We start from the raw sequence: 16695 nt of genomic DNA, 5'->3' as shown, positions 1-16695 counted from the left end.
AAGGCTTAGAGAATGTTTATCTGTAATATTTATGTTTATAATTAAAAGCTCTTTATCTTGAAAAGCTCTTTTTAATCTGTCACTGTGCTTTATTTGAGTTCTAAGAGATCAAAATCTCTAATTGGCTGTACGTGGTTGTTATAACTGAAATTGTAAAAACATGTCCAGGGCATTGATCACACTGTGAGTCATTACCATTGTGGTAATGAGCACTAGCCGACCAGACAGGAAGCTGCTTAAGTAGACAGGGAAGCATTCACTTCAACAAACATAAACTAAACAATTCCCTCTCTTTTCTTTCATCTCAGGAAAACCATCACCACTCTAGCTTTTTCACCAGACGGCAAATATGTGGTCACAGGCGAGGTGAGTTCTGTAGTCCTTCACTTTGTAGTGTGAAGTTGCATCACAGGCACAATGAGTCACACTAGAGCAGCTCTGTGCCTTTTATCTGTCAGATAAAGCTACCGCAGGTGGAGAAATAGGAAAATCAACTGCAGCCTCATACAACACAATACAGTTGTCTCTTTGTTCCCTTAGGCTTCACTCACTCACGATACTGTGCAGTCCTCCTGGCCAGATATGTTTGCCATTTGTTGAATGTTTAGACATTTGGAGGGATTAGGTAATGAAGCTTTAAATCCACCTCTGCTGCAGCATCTTCTGGCCCATATGCTTTTGGGCCAGGCCAGGCCTTCGTGATCCAAGGTACAAATAATTGCTAGACAAGTCGAGAAAGACTTGAAATAATAATGGAAAATCCATATTTAACTTGGGCTGTCGATCGATTAAGTAAAATTAAAGCTACAGTGCAGCTTCAAATGAGGCAGGAGATGTGTGTGTGTGTGTGTGTACAGGTGTTGGTCGGGGTGAGAGAGAGATGGGATTGTTATGGGATTTAATACAAATTCCAGCTTAAATTAAATGAACTCAATGTTAGCGTGTCTACCTCACTAGATGAAACTGCTAATATGTCACTAGGCACTAGGTTAAGATGCGTCTGTTTAGTGGAGAGTGATCCTCACAAACAAAAACACAAAGGAGTTTGTGTAGAAAACAGCACACACTATCTGAGTATTGGGGATATTTTCTATGTCTTCTCACCCCATTTGATATGTCAAACTTGGAAGGTGCTGCCATACTGCTAAGCAGAGCTAGTGAGAGGGTCTAGGCAATGTCCCAAAAACAGACCTATTTACAAATACATATCCTGTAGATGAAGTGCCATTGCTTAGAGCAACATGGATAATGTAGTTCACAGATAACAGACCTTACACTTTAAAATGCACAAGAGTAGACTGTGCAGCTAATAGTAGCAGTTTTATAGCAAGCTGTTTGTCCAACACATGAGTTAGTCTTTTTAAGCTACCATTATATATAATTGGTTGACGATGCCATGGCATCAAATATTTGCACCATCCTAAATAAATGCCATACTCAGCCTTCAGCATACACCCATTCCTGTTATCCAAGCAACGTTAATTAATCTGAATGTATACAAATGTTAATGGAGTTTATAGCACCATGATTATACAAACTACTTGTGTAAAAGGTGCTTTAACAGCACCAAATCAGAAGTTTCAGCACAACCCTGGTATGTGTAAGGTGTGCTGGGCTTTTTGGCCACTTTTAGTGTGGCTGGACACAGGACAGGAGCAAGCTGCGTACCCCTCTAATCCACTGATCCATACACACTCAGCACAAGACTTCAGTGGTGTGCACAACTAATCCCTTCCGTTCAGGAGGAGCCTCTGCCTGCAGCAAGTGTGGAAGCCGTGTGAGTGTGTGCTTACCCGTTACCGTGGCAACAGGCGGCATGGTGCCAGCCTACGCACAGACAGTGTCTCTTGTGGAGAATAAGTGAACAGGGGAGAGGAGGAGAGAGAAAAATAGAGTATGTCTGTGAACAGAAAAAGCAAGAGTCAGAGAGAAGGTATGACAAAGAGGAACAAAAGTGGAGAGAGTTAAAGAGGAGACAACAGCAACAGAAGGATCACAGCAGGTGGTCATTTGCTGGAGCGGACCCTTCACGCAGAAAGTTTCCGTCTGGGAGTACCCTCAGTTTGCAATAGTGTTGAATGATGATCACACTCGGGCTGTATTAAATCTGACTGTATTAAATCAGGACGCTCGAGAGTAGAGTCATTGGTTAAATCCTGCAGCAAATCCGCTCACAGCTCTAGGTACTTAGAGTTCTGGATCTGTTACTGATGGAGTTATGTAACTTATATAATCACCAGATTGAAATGATCCTTCACCTTTCAGTACAATGAGCAAGCATGGTGCAAATTAGCATAAAACCAAATCTTGGCAGAAATGAAATTAATTCAATTGTTTTCTCTCTTTTGTTCTGTCTGCCTCTCTCGCTACACTCTCTCTCTCTCTCTCTCTCTCTCTCTCTTTTCTCTTTACACATGTATGTTTCTTTGTGTATTCCTTCCCCATTTGTTGTCTCTCTCCTCTCTTCTCTGCTCTCTTTTAACTTTTTTCTGCATCTCTCTCTCTCTCTCTGTAGAGTGGTCATATGCCTGCAGTTCGTGTGTGGGATGTGCTTGAGAGAACTCAGGTTGCAGAGCTACAGGAGCATAAGTATGGTGTGGCCTGTGTGGCCTTCTCTCCCAACAGCAAGTACATTGTCAGTGTGGGCTACCAGCACGACATGATCGTCAATGTCTGGGCCTGGAAGGTGCTTAACATTTATCATTTTTCAGGTGTAGTCCAAGGGCATTGCCAAAGTTAGGCTCATTATTTGATATGCACAATGAAGTAGCCTGTTTGTTCTTTGATGCCATGACACAAAACGATGTCTGGTGAATTTTTCAGAAAAACATAGTGGTGGCTGCCAACAAAGTATCCAGTAAAGTGACGGCTGTGTCATTCTCTGATGACAGCTCCTACTTTGTCACAGCAGGGAATAGACATGTGAAGTTCTGGTACCTGGACCATGCAAAGTCCTCCAAGGTAAGCTGTTTGCTGTCAAACCCATAAAATTGTATGCATAGATGACAGTGTTGCCCCAGAGATTGTGTCTAATATTGGATCACTGTCTGCCAAAAGGTTTTAATTTTATGAGTGTTTATTTACTTGGTACATTTGAGACACCCTGTGTCTCAAAATATATACAAATATATAGAGTCATATCAGAATATTATGACCACCTTCTTATTTCTACAGTCACTGTCTCTTCTCTAAGTTCCAATGACAATGAAGGAGCACTTTGTAGTGCCTTTATAGACATTGATTTATGCACAGGGCAGTCATGCTGAATAAGAAAGGCCTTCAGAAAGAATGTTTTCCACATACTTGGAAGTATACAATTGGCTTGTTGATGTCAGGTGAGTAACATTCTTGTGTTGCCCTGTGAAGGACTGGCGACCCCTCCAGGGTGTGTTCCTGCCTTGTGCCCAATGATTTCAGGTAGTCTCTGGATCCACCGCGACCATGAACTGGAAAAGCACTTAATGATAATCCATCCATCCATCCATTATCTGTAACCGCTTATCCAATTTAGGGTCGCAGGGGGTCCAGAGCCTACCTGGAATCATCGGGCGCAAGGCGGGAATACACCCTGGAGGGGACGCCAGTCCTTCACAGGGCAACACAGACACACACACACATTCACTCACACACTCACACCTACGGACACTTTCAAGTCGCCAATCCACCTGCAACGTGTGTTTTTGGACTGTGGGAGGAAACCGGAGCACCCGGAGGAAACCCACGCGGACACGGGGAGAACACACCAACTCCTCACAGACAGTCACCCGGAGCGGGAATCGAACCCACAACCTCCAGGTTCCTGGAGCTGTGTGACTGCGACACTACCTGCTGCACCACCGTGCCGCCCACTTACAGATAATGAAATAAAAAAATTAAAAAAATGAATTCACGGAATAGGGCATGTATCCCAATATATTTGTCCATATAGCGTACCTGTATTCTGCCTCTTTGGCAAAAACATTAAAAATGATCTATATTTATTTTTCTTAGGTTAATGCCACAGTGCCACTGCTTGGCCGCTCCGGGCTGCTGGGAGAGCTCAGGAATAACTTTTTCAGTGATGTAGCATGTGGCAAGGGCCGGAAGGCTGACAGCACTTTCTGCATCACCTCTTCAGGCCTGCTATGCGAGTTCAATGACAAGAGGCTGCTGGATAAATGGGTGGAGCTCAGGGTGAGTAAATCTGCCAGGTGATCATAAAAATACTTGAAGGTTTTGTGCTGCATCTGTTTGAATGTGTGGAAGTATGCAGTATGAAAGTAATCTTGAAATGTATTTATAGTTTACATTATATTTGTGCATACTGTTTTGATCTGTGTTGTTTTAGGCAGTTTTCCATTGATCTGGCTATCTTTTGATAAGACACTGCTGCTTTTGGATTCTTTTTAAAGCTGTGCAGTTATGGGCTGTGAGAGTTTTCATGTGTTAATTCATGCTGCTGTTTGATATTAGTCTGTTCTGCTTCTCCCCTTCTATTCTGCCCAGAAAAACGACAATATCACAGTAAGTTGTTTACTAGGGCTACACTAGCCACTGTCACTTCTCATCGGAAAGCTCACATCCCCCAGAACTGACCACAGCTCCTGGCATATGTTCAGTCTTCTGGGCGTCTGACTTTTGTGGCCATACATTGTGATCATGCTAAGTTATTGCCAGGCATTCCCCCATAACTGAGGCCACTCTCTGATTCATCACTGTCTTGTGTTCACATTGTGTCACTGGTACTGTGCTCCTGATGATGTAAACTCATTATTACTTTTTACAAAGTTCTTATCTTCGGCTTTAAATGGAAACTGAAAACCAAGGGCCAGTATTTTTTAGAATCTCTTTTTGTTAAAAAATGAAAACTACACAAAGTTCCTTCCTCATGTGTAAAATTTGTGGGAAGGCTGTGCAGAACATGGAAGGATCTAGCAAAATAGTGGCTGTAGAGTCTGCATATTCAGCTTAAAATATATTTCAGTTGATTTAGCTAGTTTTGGAAGCTAGTTTTGTGTCAATTTCCCTTGCCTTTCAATGACCAAATGTAAATATATTTTAGGGTCTTAAAGCATGTGTTTTTGAAACATTTTAATTTTAAATGGCACTATACTATATAAAATAAAATACTATTAACCATCAGAATAAAACAGAATTTTAAATATGTGAGAAGACCAATTTTAAATATGTGAAAAGATGTGGAGCGCAATTTTCTGAGAGATGAAGGCACAGAGTCTGTATGCAGTCCATTTTTGGTTTTCTTAGTTTGAGTAAAATAACACTCCTGTAGAATGTTTTTATGAAGAACATCACTGTTGAGCAAGTGCTTCATAAACAATCGCTGAATAAGCAGTTAGTAGACATGCTGCATGATAATTTAATGGTGTGATAATCTGGAGTCTTAAAGATGCCCTTCAGTAATTGTCAGGAGTTTTTTTTAATGTTGTTAACATGTCCATATGATGTTTTATATGCACTAAAAGGGATATAATGGGTGAAGTAAGCAGGAAACAATGTGACAGTTTCAAACAGGCAAATTCAGACAGCCAGGGTTTCTTTTGTCAAAAATCTAAGAAACCAATCCTGTCAATTAGTGTGGCAGGGCTCTTGTGTTTGAAGCAAGTGGAGATAGAGGATGGACTTATTGCACATACATAGATCCACACATACTGAAGGAAAACGAAGGTGTGGAGTAATATGTACGCCACTTTTAATGCATTATGGGATTTTCTTATTTTAGAATTTTTTTTATATTTAATTTTAATGACCAGAGCTTTTTAGGGAGCTAGTTGATGTTTTCATTTTTAGAGGTTTAATTGATGACCAAATGGGGCTTTTAAGTAGCTCAATGTCTTTTCACCACTAATCCCATAAAACGATTTGTGTGTTTAGTTTTTGGGACAACATTTCAGAATAGTATGAGCTGTTCTGTTTTCGGGCTAACATGGAGAGCTTGTTGTGAGGGAAGTGTGGCTGAGAGCAGGAGTGGGAAATGCCACAATGGATGGTTAGTGGAGCTGTAGGTATGAGCTGCCACTGGGTGAAATGCACAATGAATTCACAGAGAATATAGATCTGCCTCTCTGTCACCACCTCACTGCTAAACTGGGTCACACTTGGAGCAGGTGGTAGCTCACATGGTCGGTATTTTGTGGGAGTCCCTGTGTAGTGCGTGGGCAAAAATATGTGTGTTCAACAGAGAGAGGGAAACAAAAGACTCTCTATCTAAAATCTAATCGACTGTAAGCGTGCCACATTCCATGCTGTGTTTTCATTATCTAAAAATGCATCAGTGTCCATTAAGGTTGTGCAAATGATGTAAAGACCACCTTAACTCCCACACCTTTTTAAATACTTAGAATCAAGTATATCTAATGCCCATCATGGAATGCTGATAATGAATGATTTAAGTGGTCTCTAAACTGTCTCTAGTGTTAACAAGCTTCTCTCATAGGAAAATAATGTTAGATTAAATACAGTTCTGACTTGGAAAACTGGGTAGATGATGTCCCATATTATTTTTTTTTTACTGTCATCCCAGTTTATTTACTAATGGTCAAAGATGCATGCTAGTACAACATGTCTTCATTTAACCATCATTACAGAGTCAAGCTTACAGACAGCATGCCAGAATATGCACATGGTCACTGTCATAAGAAACTTTATATTTTTTATTTTTTTATTAGTCCATTTGTCATTAAATGTTCACACAATGTAAACATTGCTATTAAATTAAGCATTTAAATTTTCTTATGAACCTAACAGATTTTATGTCTGCCTTTCACTGCTCAGTCAGATCATACTGTTATTCAATGCTCTTATTCACTACTCTGCATCTTTAAAACAGTGCACAAAGGTGAGATCGAACGATTGAAAATGCATCTGAAAACTCACGAGATCTCGATTCTTGTGTTTCTTTTTACCTGCTAATGTTCTTCTGCTTTCTGTAGACTGGCCTGGCCACCTCTCTCTCTGTGACTGAGGAGCTGATATTCTGTGGCTGTGCTGATGGAACTGTGCGAGCTTTCAGCCCAGTCAATCTACACTTCATCTGCACTCTTCCTCGCCCACATAGCCTCGGCACTGACATAGCGTCTGTCACCGAGGCAAGGTAAGCTGCTATACATCACTCACACTCTGCATGACTGCAAAAATAACAGTCCTTATTTAACATAACAGAATGTATGTGCTACATAAATACAATAGCTCTGCTTTGAATTTATATTAACTTGCAAATTGGAGGAGTACACTCGAACATAGCACATATCAAGTCTTATGGAATGCGCATAAACTGCCAGGAAAAAAAATTCCTTATCATCTACACTCTTTTTTACACGCTGTTATTGTCATAGCCAAAATGCAGCCAATTGATGAACCTTTCTAAAGGGAACAAAGCCAGGGCACCACCTCAGTAACTGTTTAGTACCTTTTTTCCTTTTCTGTTAATCCAAAACTGCATACAGTAATGTTACACTGCAGTCTACTTGGATGTTTAGATGGAAATGCTGCTTCCTAGTGTACTTTATGTATAATATGTAGGTGTAGTTCCATAATCAGAGCTTTGTCATTGTTGACTCTTGATTTTCAAAGTCAACTGAATGATTTCATTGTGTCCTCTAAGGTGGTTCAGTGTGGGTTTTCTGACATTTGTTTCTTGGCCACATTCATACATATGCTAATTGTTCCAAACAATGTTGGCCGCCTTTCCTTCTGAGTTCATCCTGTGTGTTTGGGCTGTCTGAGCAGCCTGACCTGTCACGTGGTCTGCATTCTGTGGTTTTCCCTGCAAAGACCTTCCGACCAACTCTATGTCAGAGGCTTGCAGAACTATTTAGCATGCGCCTCATTAATATGTCCAGAAAAACCCTGGATTCGGAGACAACAATTTTCTTCCTGTTTGCAGTCTATGAATTCTGAAGACCATTATTTTTATTTAAATCTATCTCTAGGTGCTTATTTGTGGTCCAGACAGCCACTAAGTAATATGTTGGAAATTGTAAAAACCAAATTGTTTGTCTATGTTTGGTATAACAAAAGTTTTAGTCTTGATTTGCTAAGGATCTTTCAGTTGCTGGGTTATAGTTTGTCTGGTCCTCATTATTGTTTGGGTGGTTTATGACTAAACACTGAACAGAAAGTGACCACAGAACTCAAGTGGACAAATCATTACCAGGCTGTATAACAAAACAGCAGTGTTTAAAGTATGGTTATTATTATGGTTTGTGTTTTACTGACGTTTACTGTTTTTCCCCATTGTTCTGCTCATGACTAATCTGCCATTTCCTACCATCAGCCACCTATTTGCATACAACATGGATTGCCGCTATCCTGACACAGTGGCTGTGTCCTATGACCCCACCAACCGGTGGCTGTCCTGTGTTTACAATGATCACAGTCTTTATGTCTGGGATGTCCATGACCTCCGAAAAGTGGGCAAAGTCTACTCTGCCCTCTACCATTCATCATGTGTGTGGAACGTAGAGGTAGGACCATCAAATGTACAGTACTGTCTAAACTGAACACCTTTTTTTTCCCAATCAAATCAGCCATTAAATTCAGCAACAAATTTAACAGAAAAATTGAGATATCTTTACATATTTTTCCACACTTCAAATATTTCTACACTCACTGTACAACTCCAGTGATCATACTTTGTTTGCCCACTTTCACTCAGTTTTTCATTGGTCAGATCCCCCACAAAACTACAGAGTAGATATGATTTGGGTGGAAGATTTGTAATGAATCATTCTCAGTGCTGCAGTGACACTGACATGGTAACAAAGTGCTACTGTCTGTTGCCTTAGTACAAGTGGATCAGAAACAGCATTGCTGCTGGAGTTTCTAAAAATGGTTCACTCATTGTGCACTCAATTAAAAACACCTACCTTATTGGTCCACTTTGTAGATGTAAAGTCAGAGACAGTAGCTCATTGGAGGCAGCTCTGGTCTTGAGGTTAGAGAAACGAGATTGAGGAAGGAGGATCAGTTCAGTTCCTAGGAACAGCAAGAGAAATGTCATTTACGGGTGCCAAAGGTGGTTGCAGCCCCCTGCTCTTGGTGTGTGTGTGTATGTGCGTGTGTGTGCGCGCGCGCGTGTGTTTGTGTGTGTGTATGTGTGTGTGTTCACAATCACGGATGGGTCAAATGCAGACAGGCCATTTCTCTAATGGGATCAATAAAAGTCTTTTTATTTATCTGTTCCTGCACAATTTATGTTGGTCATCCTCTAGTTCTTCATCAGTGGTCACTGGACACTGCCCGAAGGACACTACTAGCTGGATCTTTTTTGGATGATGGACTGTTCTCAGTCCAGTAGTAACAGTGACGTATTTAGAAACTCCAGCAGCACTGCTGTGTCTGATCCGCTCAAGACAACACAACACACCATTACCACGTCAGTGTCACTGCAGCACTCAGAATGATCTACCACCCCATCATCCACCCAAATCATATCTGTTCTGTTGTCTTTTGGGGGTCCTGACCAATTAAAAACAGAATGAAAAGGGGCAAACCAAGTATGCAGAGCAACACCACCATGTATGTGTTGCTGCTGCACTAAGAATGACCCACTACCCAGATAATACTGGCTCTGTGGTGATCCTGTAGGAGTCCTTCTATTGAATTTGATGTTTGTTATCAGTATCACCATACATGCCTAAGTCTGTAATACAATACATGTACACCATACAAATCAGCAGAGTATATGTGATACTTTGTTTGTTATTGTTCCAGATTTTTTTTGCACTGTTTACATTACATGCACATCTTAGGATTACAGACATTCTTGGCAGACCTTCGAAATATTTATTTATTTTTTAATAACACTGAGTGAATATATCTGTCATGGCTGTTACTTTGCTTGTGTGGGTGTGTATGTGATTGTGTTAACAGCTCCTGTTCTTGTTCTTCAGATGTATCCAGAGGACGGTGACGGGGACCACCTCTGTCTCACTCCAGGATCTTTCCTGACGTGCTCTTCTGACAACACCGTCCGTCTATGGAACATGGACACACACAGCACCACACTCAATCACAATGTCATCAGCAATGTCAGTTCCACAACTACTTAGAAGTTTTGCTTATAAACATAGCATGAAAACAAAGCTCCATCTCAATTCTCTTTGTTTCTCTCTACATGTATAATTATATAAATTTTTCATATATTTGTGCAGGACCTTCAAAAGATTATTTACATGGATGACAACATCACAACCCTACTGGATACAGACTGTACCATCTACAACAACTCAGAGAAGGCTGATCCACAGACTTCTGAGAATAGGACGGGCATTAGGACCATGTGTGTCAGTCCAGATGGGCAGCACCTGGCATCTGGGGACCGCAATGGAACACTGAGGTTTGATCCTGGGGGAAGCTTAGTTTTCCATTTGGCTACTTAGCACCTTGGCACTAATTGATTTAGGATAATTGACCCACTGAGGTTTAATGGAAAGAGCACAGTGTGTTTGTGAAGCATTGGATCCTCGGTGAGCTCTGAAATTACAGAGGCATGAAGTCACACATACGTGATGACCACTTTGATATGGCATTTACTGTAGAAGGCTAAAATGGGAACTTTTAAGCGGAATTGTTTAGTGCATGTATCAGAAGTGCTGCTGGCAAGAATGTGATTGTTATAGCTTAGTGATATTTAGCAGTAAACAACAAACAGTTACCAAATAATTCGTAGTAATTGCTGAACTCACTAGGATGTAATGATGAAACCCCTGAACTCGACTTATTATTCATTTAGAAATCTTAACCCAAAATGGATTGTATTTTAGGCACTATTGGATAGGTCTTCAATTTTTCTCTTACTTTCTGAATAGTAAACTGGAATTCCAGAAAGATTTTGATGTCAGGATGATATCCAGCAATGCAACTGGAATTTCTACTAAACTCTCTCAACTATCTGAAGAAACACTGAAAAACAGCAGCTCTGTACAATTTTAAACAAAGATTCTGAAGTATTAAGGCTAATATTGACTAGTAATTTAATTTCTGGAAACCATGAGTTAAAAATAAAATAATGCCTAGTTTTGTACTTTTCCATGTCTTTTTTGTACATTTCCATGTTATGCCCATCTTTATAGCTTTAAATAAGAAGCCAGCTAGCAAGTAATGTGGTTTGTTTATGCATTTATGAAATATATACAGGCATATTATTTATTAAAGGAACACAAGGTAATACTTTTACCCTAAAATTACAGCTTCAAAACCATAACCATACTTGTAATATGGAGAATAGTGTGTCTGATGCTACTCCAGGCTCAGGACTGCAGAAAGTACACTATGTAGATTTTAGAGGAGGGTAGGAAACCCTTGATTTCAGGACAGTGCTCTAAAACTCTGCAACTGTACGGGAGCAAAAGTAAAAGTAAAAATCTTACCTAGTGTTCCTTTAATTCATTTTTAAATTCATATGCTTTTACCAAACCATCTTTGTATAGCACAGTACCAGGAAAGTGATCCATTTTGTTTACAGTTAAATCATTTTATATCTAATAGAGTATAGCTCCTTTAGCATGGTAACCCAGAATCTTTCCAGACATTACTCAGAGGAAATGTATGTGTGAACGCAGATGTCCGTAACAGGTGTACTGGACATTAGCCCCTTGTACAAAGTCCAGGTAATGTCAAAGTAAGCCCATGTGTGAATTGAGCCAAAGTTCTGGAGAATGCACAGTGAATTCATTCCGTGCCTCCTAAACATTTTTTTTAACCTCACTTTAAATAGAAGTTAATGTAGCAGGAGTCTGTTCCAGGTTATTTTAGACAATTTCTTTCGATCCACTCATCGTGAAATTTTAACACAATGTTAAAGCACCTTTTTTTTTAGTTTTGCGTGACGATATATTTTATGGGTTTACTTATGCAGGATCCATGAGCTGCAGAGCATGGAGGAGATTCTGAATGTCCAAGCTCACGACTCAGAAATCCTCTGTCTGGAGTACTCCAAGCCTGAGACGGGTGAGTGAAAAGCGTCTGCAAAGTAATTTCCCAGAGGACCAGCAAAGAGCTCACTGCACACTGCAGCATAGCATAGTATATTCAAACCCTGGAGGAACTGCTGATCCTGCTCAGATGCTTAGCAGATGCTGTCCAACTCAGCACTGGCTGTTGACTCCAGCTTCCACATATGGCACCAGCTAATAACATCTTCCCTATTAAAGCTTCCTTAACATTTAGGCTTAGGTATGAGTAATTGGGCTCTCAGGGGTGGAATAGCTCTTGCAGTCATTAAACTTGAAACACTTAAGGCAGTGGAGAGCGCGTATACAAAGAAAGAGAATTGCACCTATGTGCATGGATTAACAAAAATCCAAAACTCTCCAAAATACTCCCTGTGTGATACAACTTAACAATGTTCTAATTTTTCTTTCATGCTGTGTTTGGGAAATCCAGCGTAAAGTAGGTTACAGCATATGCTGTCCTAGTTGGATGTGTAGTTCTGAGTCTGGGTATAAAATGTCTCCATCCAGCCCTGCTGAGAGGCTGCACATCTGTGCTTATACACACACACACACACACACACACACAAACGCAAACACTCTCTCTCTCTCTCTCTCTCTCACACACACTCTTTACTTTCACACTTTACTTTCTATCTAAAACATAATATGTCCCACAGGCTTCAAAGGTATTTTTAATGTTTCCTGTTGCTATGGCACAGATCCCATTGTCACTAGTCACTAAAGCCAAGAAGCCAACTGTGAGTTCAGACAGTTCAACCCCTAAATCAGTATCAGCCCCACCCAAGAAATTGGACTAGTTGCTGAATTTGCAAACATACTTCCATTTCAAATACATCATTCTATGAGGAATGGGCTCTTTTCTGCCATCATGCAGCTGCCATCTCTGGATATGTCTTTTAAAATGATTAGTGTACAGAGGCTCTGAGTGCATTCGCCGTCAGCAGTCCCCATGGGCAACTCTTGAATTGGATTTCACTGAGCTTATTGAAGAATATTACATCCCCATTTGTGTGGTGTCTGTAAACATATTAGATGATTATGAGAGCATTCATTTTAAGATTTCTTTTATTGAGATGAAGGTTCCTTGCTGCACAGAGGGTGCTGGAACAGGCTGCTTTGCTATCAGAGTATCACTGTTGGAAGAATAATGTAATTCAATGTAATTTGTCTTTCATATTGACACCCTGATTTTATGGCACTTGTTTACTAGCCCTTTTTATTATGCTGGAAATAAATTGTAGTTTTAAAAAAAGTATAATACGATTTGTTTTTTATGAAGAATTTAATTTATTCAAATGGAATCACTTGGCACAAGACACTAGATGCTGCTCCAGTCCATCACAGGACACACTCACACATGCACAGTTATGAAACTTTTGAATATACATTCAACTTGCCAGAGGAGGAAACCCTCAGACATGGAAAGAGAACACCAAACTCCTTAAAGTGTCCTGAGATGTGACAGTGACATTACTTGTTCCACTACTGTGCTGCCCATGAAGTATTTCAGTCTTTATGTCTTTAGATGCTTGTTATATAACACTTAAAAAATGTGTTGTGGAGTCAACATCTGGCTTGAGTTACAGGATTCAGATACTGATGTTTATGGCCCTTTGTTGACGTGTTCTACATACTAAAGCCGATTACGATGGCCAGACTCTAAAGAGGCCATTTCTTCTATGCAATAATGTTACATGTGGACTATGAATTAAAGGTTATTTTTTTAATTTTACACCTTACATAATAATAATGGTCATACTTTCTTTTTGTGTGTGTTCCCTTTAGGCCTGAGGCTGCTGGCCACGGCAAGCAGAGACAGGCTAATCCATGTTTTGGATGCAGAGCAGGAGTATAGCCTGCTGCAGACACTGGACGAACATTCCTCCTCCATCACTGCAGTGCGCTTTGCTGGTGAGTAGAGGTGCAAAAGCAAAAATATATTAATGTATGCATCTTAATGTATGTGACAGTTTAACTGTTTTGATTTCAAGATGTTAGAATAGGTTAATATACCTTTCAGCAATGTGCAATTTAGCTCTGTTATCTGCACTGTTCACGTGTTTATGTTTGGATTTTTTATGAGTTTTTTCTACCCCAGCAAATGATGGAAAAATCAGAATGATCAGCTGTGGTGCTGACAAAAGTATCTATTTTCGGACAGCACAGAAGGTAAGAACTGCTTCCTCCTGATGATTTTCGAGTCTGATCAACCTAATAGGAAATGACACTATAACTCGTTTAATAAGATTCTCTGTATTCCTGTATTTTTTTTCCCCTCAAAACTGCTCTCTAAAAACAGTGAAATTCCAGAGTTTTACAGCAGTGTATGTTACATGTACCATTGTAACAGTGTATAGACCTGTAAACTCTTCACAGAGGCTGTGTTACAAAACCAGCTGGTACAAACAAACTAACACTGTTCTGTTGACCTTTTTCAAAGTCTAGGTTTACAGAATCTAAGCTGTTTTAAACGGCCTTAGAAGTACTAGCTGTTTTTGTAGGCTTAGGTTAAATGTTTGGAGACCGAGGACTTTGACTGAAAAGAAAGACATAGGGGGAGTGTTCTGAATTTTCTTCACTGTACTTGTACAACACCCTGAAACTGATACTGCAAAAGGCATGGAAAGCCAAGACTCGTTAGACTGGAACAGATGGAAATAAAGAAACAACTATAGGATTAATTTAGGTATTGAAGTGTGCTGATAGAAAGCGGTGTGTTCACTTAAGCACCTGCAGCTCAATCATGTTCTCTTTAATATAAAAGGAGCATTACAGATTTTAACTCAGACTCCCACTATAGCTATTGATAAGGAAATATCCGAGCCATGTTTGAATTTCAAGACCTCTAGCTTAGACCTCTCTCACTTTAGTCACTCTGTATGTGCTGTAATTAGTGTTCCTAACCGTTCTTAATCCCAGCATAATCTGAGTCAAGTGGAAACTCTGTTTACTGCTGGAATTACCCTGTAGGTGTGTATGCAGTGTCTGATGTACAGACAGCTCTTGTTCCCTGTTCATACCTGTTATTGAAGTTTTTGTTTCTGAAAGCTCATATTACAAATGGATGACTTGTTGTGTAACAGTTTTAATAGGGAGTTAAAACACTCGCACTGCAAATGTTATGTGGTCATGTGCTACTTTAGATTTGCCTTGAAAGGTTGTTGAAGAGGATCACTCACTCCAAATTGCATTTTACCCTTTTCACACAAGACGTCTTGGAGACCCATTCATACTAAGCACTGTCCAGTTCTCATCAGATCACCCAAGATGCATGTTACTGTCAAGTAGCTCTGTAACTGGATTACATAGTTCACTGTAACCAAGTACTACCCTGTATGCTAAAAGAACTGCATAATAAATTCTATGATGAAGGAGAAGGACCTGTTGATTTTGTTCCTATCTTCTGTTTGTTCCTATCAGTAAGAGACATATTATAGTGGTTTTGAGTTTTCTGTTCATTCAGTGCTTTACATTTATCATTTCTCATTTTACAGACCAAGGAAGGAACTGTATTTACACGCACCCACCATATTGTGAGGAAGACTACTCTGTATGATATGGTCATTGACCCTACTCATAAGTATGCTGCAATTGGCTGCCAGGACCGCAGCATCAGGTCAGAGTTGTTAGCATATGTATTATTGTAGTCTTGAATATAAGCTATGAATAAGAACGTAGTTTTTGTCTCACTAGCAGCTCGCTTTGGTTTGTTTATGCTTCTGTTGAGTAGTGATGTAGGCTGATTAAGTGTCTGAATTAATTCACTAACGCCTGCATCTGTATTTGTTAAGGTATAGTTCTGCCCTACATAAAAAATATATCAATGACCGTAGAAAACTAATCTCTGTAATTCTAGTAAGAGAATATGGATCCATCTCTGTCCTTCGTCTGAAAAGCTGTCCTATATTAAATTTAGAGCATGAATTCATGCGTGTGTTTGTGACTGACAACGATCTGCGCTTGCAGTGTTGTTAGAACAACTGCTGGATTACTACTCAGGTGTTTTTGCAGCATGGTGGGATTAGAAGCCCGTCAGGTTAATCTGTTAGCTACAGTCATGCTAATGTCCATGTGCTCACACACTCCAAGAAACACAGTCTGGAGTCTGGTGCCAGTCAGTCTAGTCTGATTAGTCTGGAAAGACACTGCTATTTTCAAGAAAGCAACATTTTATTACACTGTACTTCCTAATGTAGACAAAAAGAAGGAATGTTAGAATTAGGAAAAATGGGGTTAACAAGAATACTCTGCTTATTAAAGTCAATTCATCCTAGTTCTAGCTGGAGGTTATATTGGGAAGCTGAATTTTAGGAAGGAGCAAACAAAGCACATGACTCTACAGTAATGTTTTTGTTCCTCTAAACCAAGCATTTCTAAATATGCTTCACAGTGGAGAAGACATTATTAATAATGCTATATATAGACCGATCTGACATTAGAAGCACTTAATCTTACGGTCAAAACAATTTAACAATTTTAAAATAAAAATTCAGAACAGTAATGGAAGTAGTTGGCTCATTATGCAGATGTGCAGAGTCAGTGTAAGCATGTGATTGCTTTGTTCCTTATGCTAGACATGAAGAATCCTGAACACTTCAGTGATCCAACACTCAGCCTGTGCCTCCATGTGCTGGCACGTTAGTCGGATTTAGCAACATGCTAATATTAGATTGCCCCCTACTGACAAAAGCCTATAGTGACAGAAAAGACCTGGTGTCAGGCAATTAAGCAGGTTTCTGTT

General features: G+C 39.9%; 1 protein-coding gene across 3 annotated transcripts in view; it reads left to right on the top strand.

Annotated features, from left to right (window-relative positions):
• The window catches only part of mapkbp1 (mitogen-activated protein kinase binding protein 1), a 43134-nt gene that overhangs the window by 16529 nt on the left and 9910 nt on the right, over window positions 1-16695 (top strand). For 2 of the 3 annotated variants that reach the window (XM_066669180.1, XM_066669171.1), the window contains exons 4-15: window positions 309-366; window positions 2516-2686; window positions 2824-2961; window positions 3991-4173; window positions 6930-7090; window positions 8273-8462; window positions 9891-10028; window positions 10152-10336; window positions 11858-11949; window positions 13740-13865; window positions 14053-14123; window positions 15449-15570. In XM_066669180.1, the coding sequence (XP_066525277.1) occupies window positions 309-366; window positions 2516-2686; window positions 2824-2961; window positions 3991-4173; window positions 6930-7090; window positions 8273-8462; window positions 9891-10028; window positions 10152-10336; window positions 11858-11949; window positions 13740-13865; window positions 14053-14123; window positions 15449-15570 (1635 nt within the window). Of the gene's footprint in view, window positions 1-308; window positions 367-2515; window positions 2687-2823; window positions 2962-3990; window positions 4174-4485; window positions 4504-6929; window positions 7091-8272; window positions 8463-9890; window positions 10029-10151; window positions 10337-11857; window positions 11950-13739; window positions 13866-14052; window positions 14124-15448; window positions 15571-16695 lie in introns of all 3 variants that reach the window. The other variant, XM_066669163.1, reaches the window with a different exon arrangement.

Source organism: Hoplias malabaricus, chromosome 1 (genome assembly GCF_029633855.1).
Source record: "Hoplias malabaricus isolate fHopMal1 chromosome 1, fHopMal1.hap1, whole genome shotgun sequence".
Classification (NCBI taxonomy): domain Eukaryota; kingdom Metazoa; phylum Chordata; class Actinopteri; order Characiformes; family Erythrinidae; genus Hoplias; species Hoplias malabaricus.
Note: the sequence above shows the minus strand (reverse complement) of the source record. Positions and strands in the feature narration are given on the sequence as shown.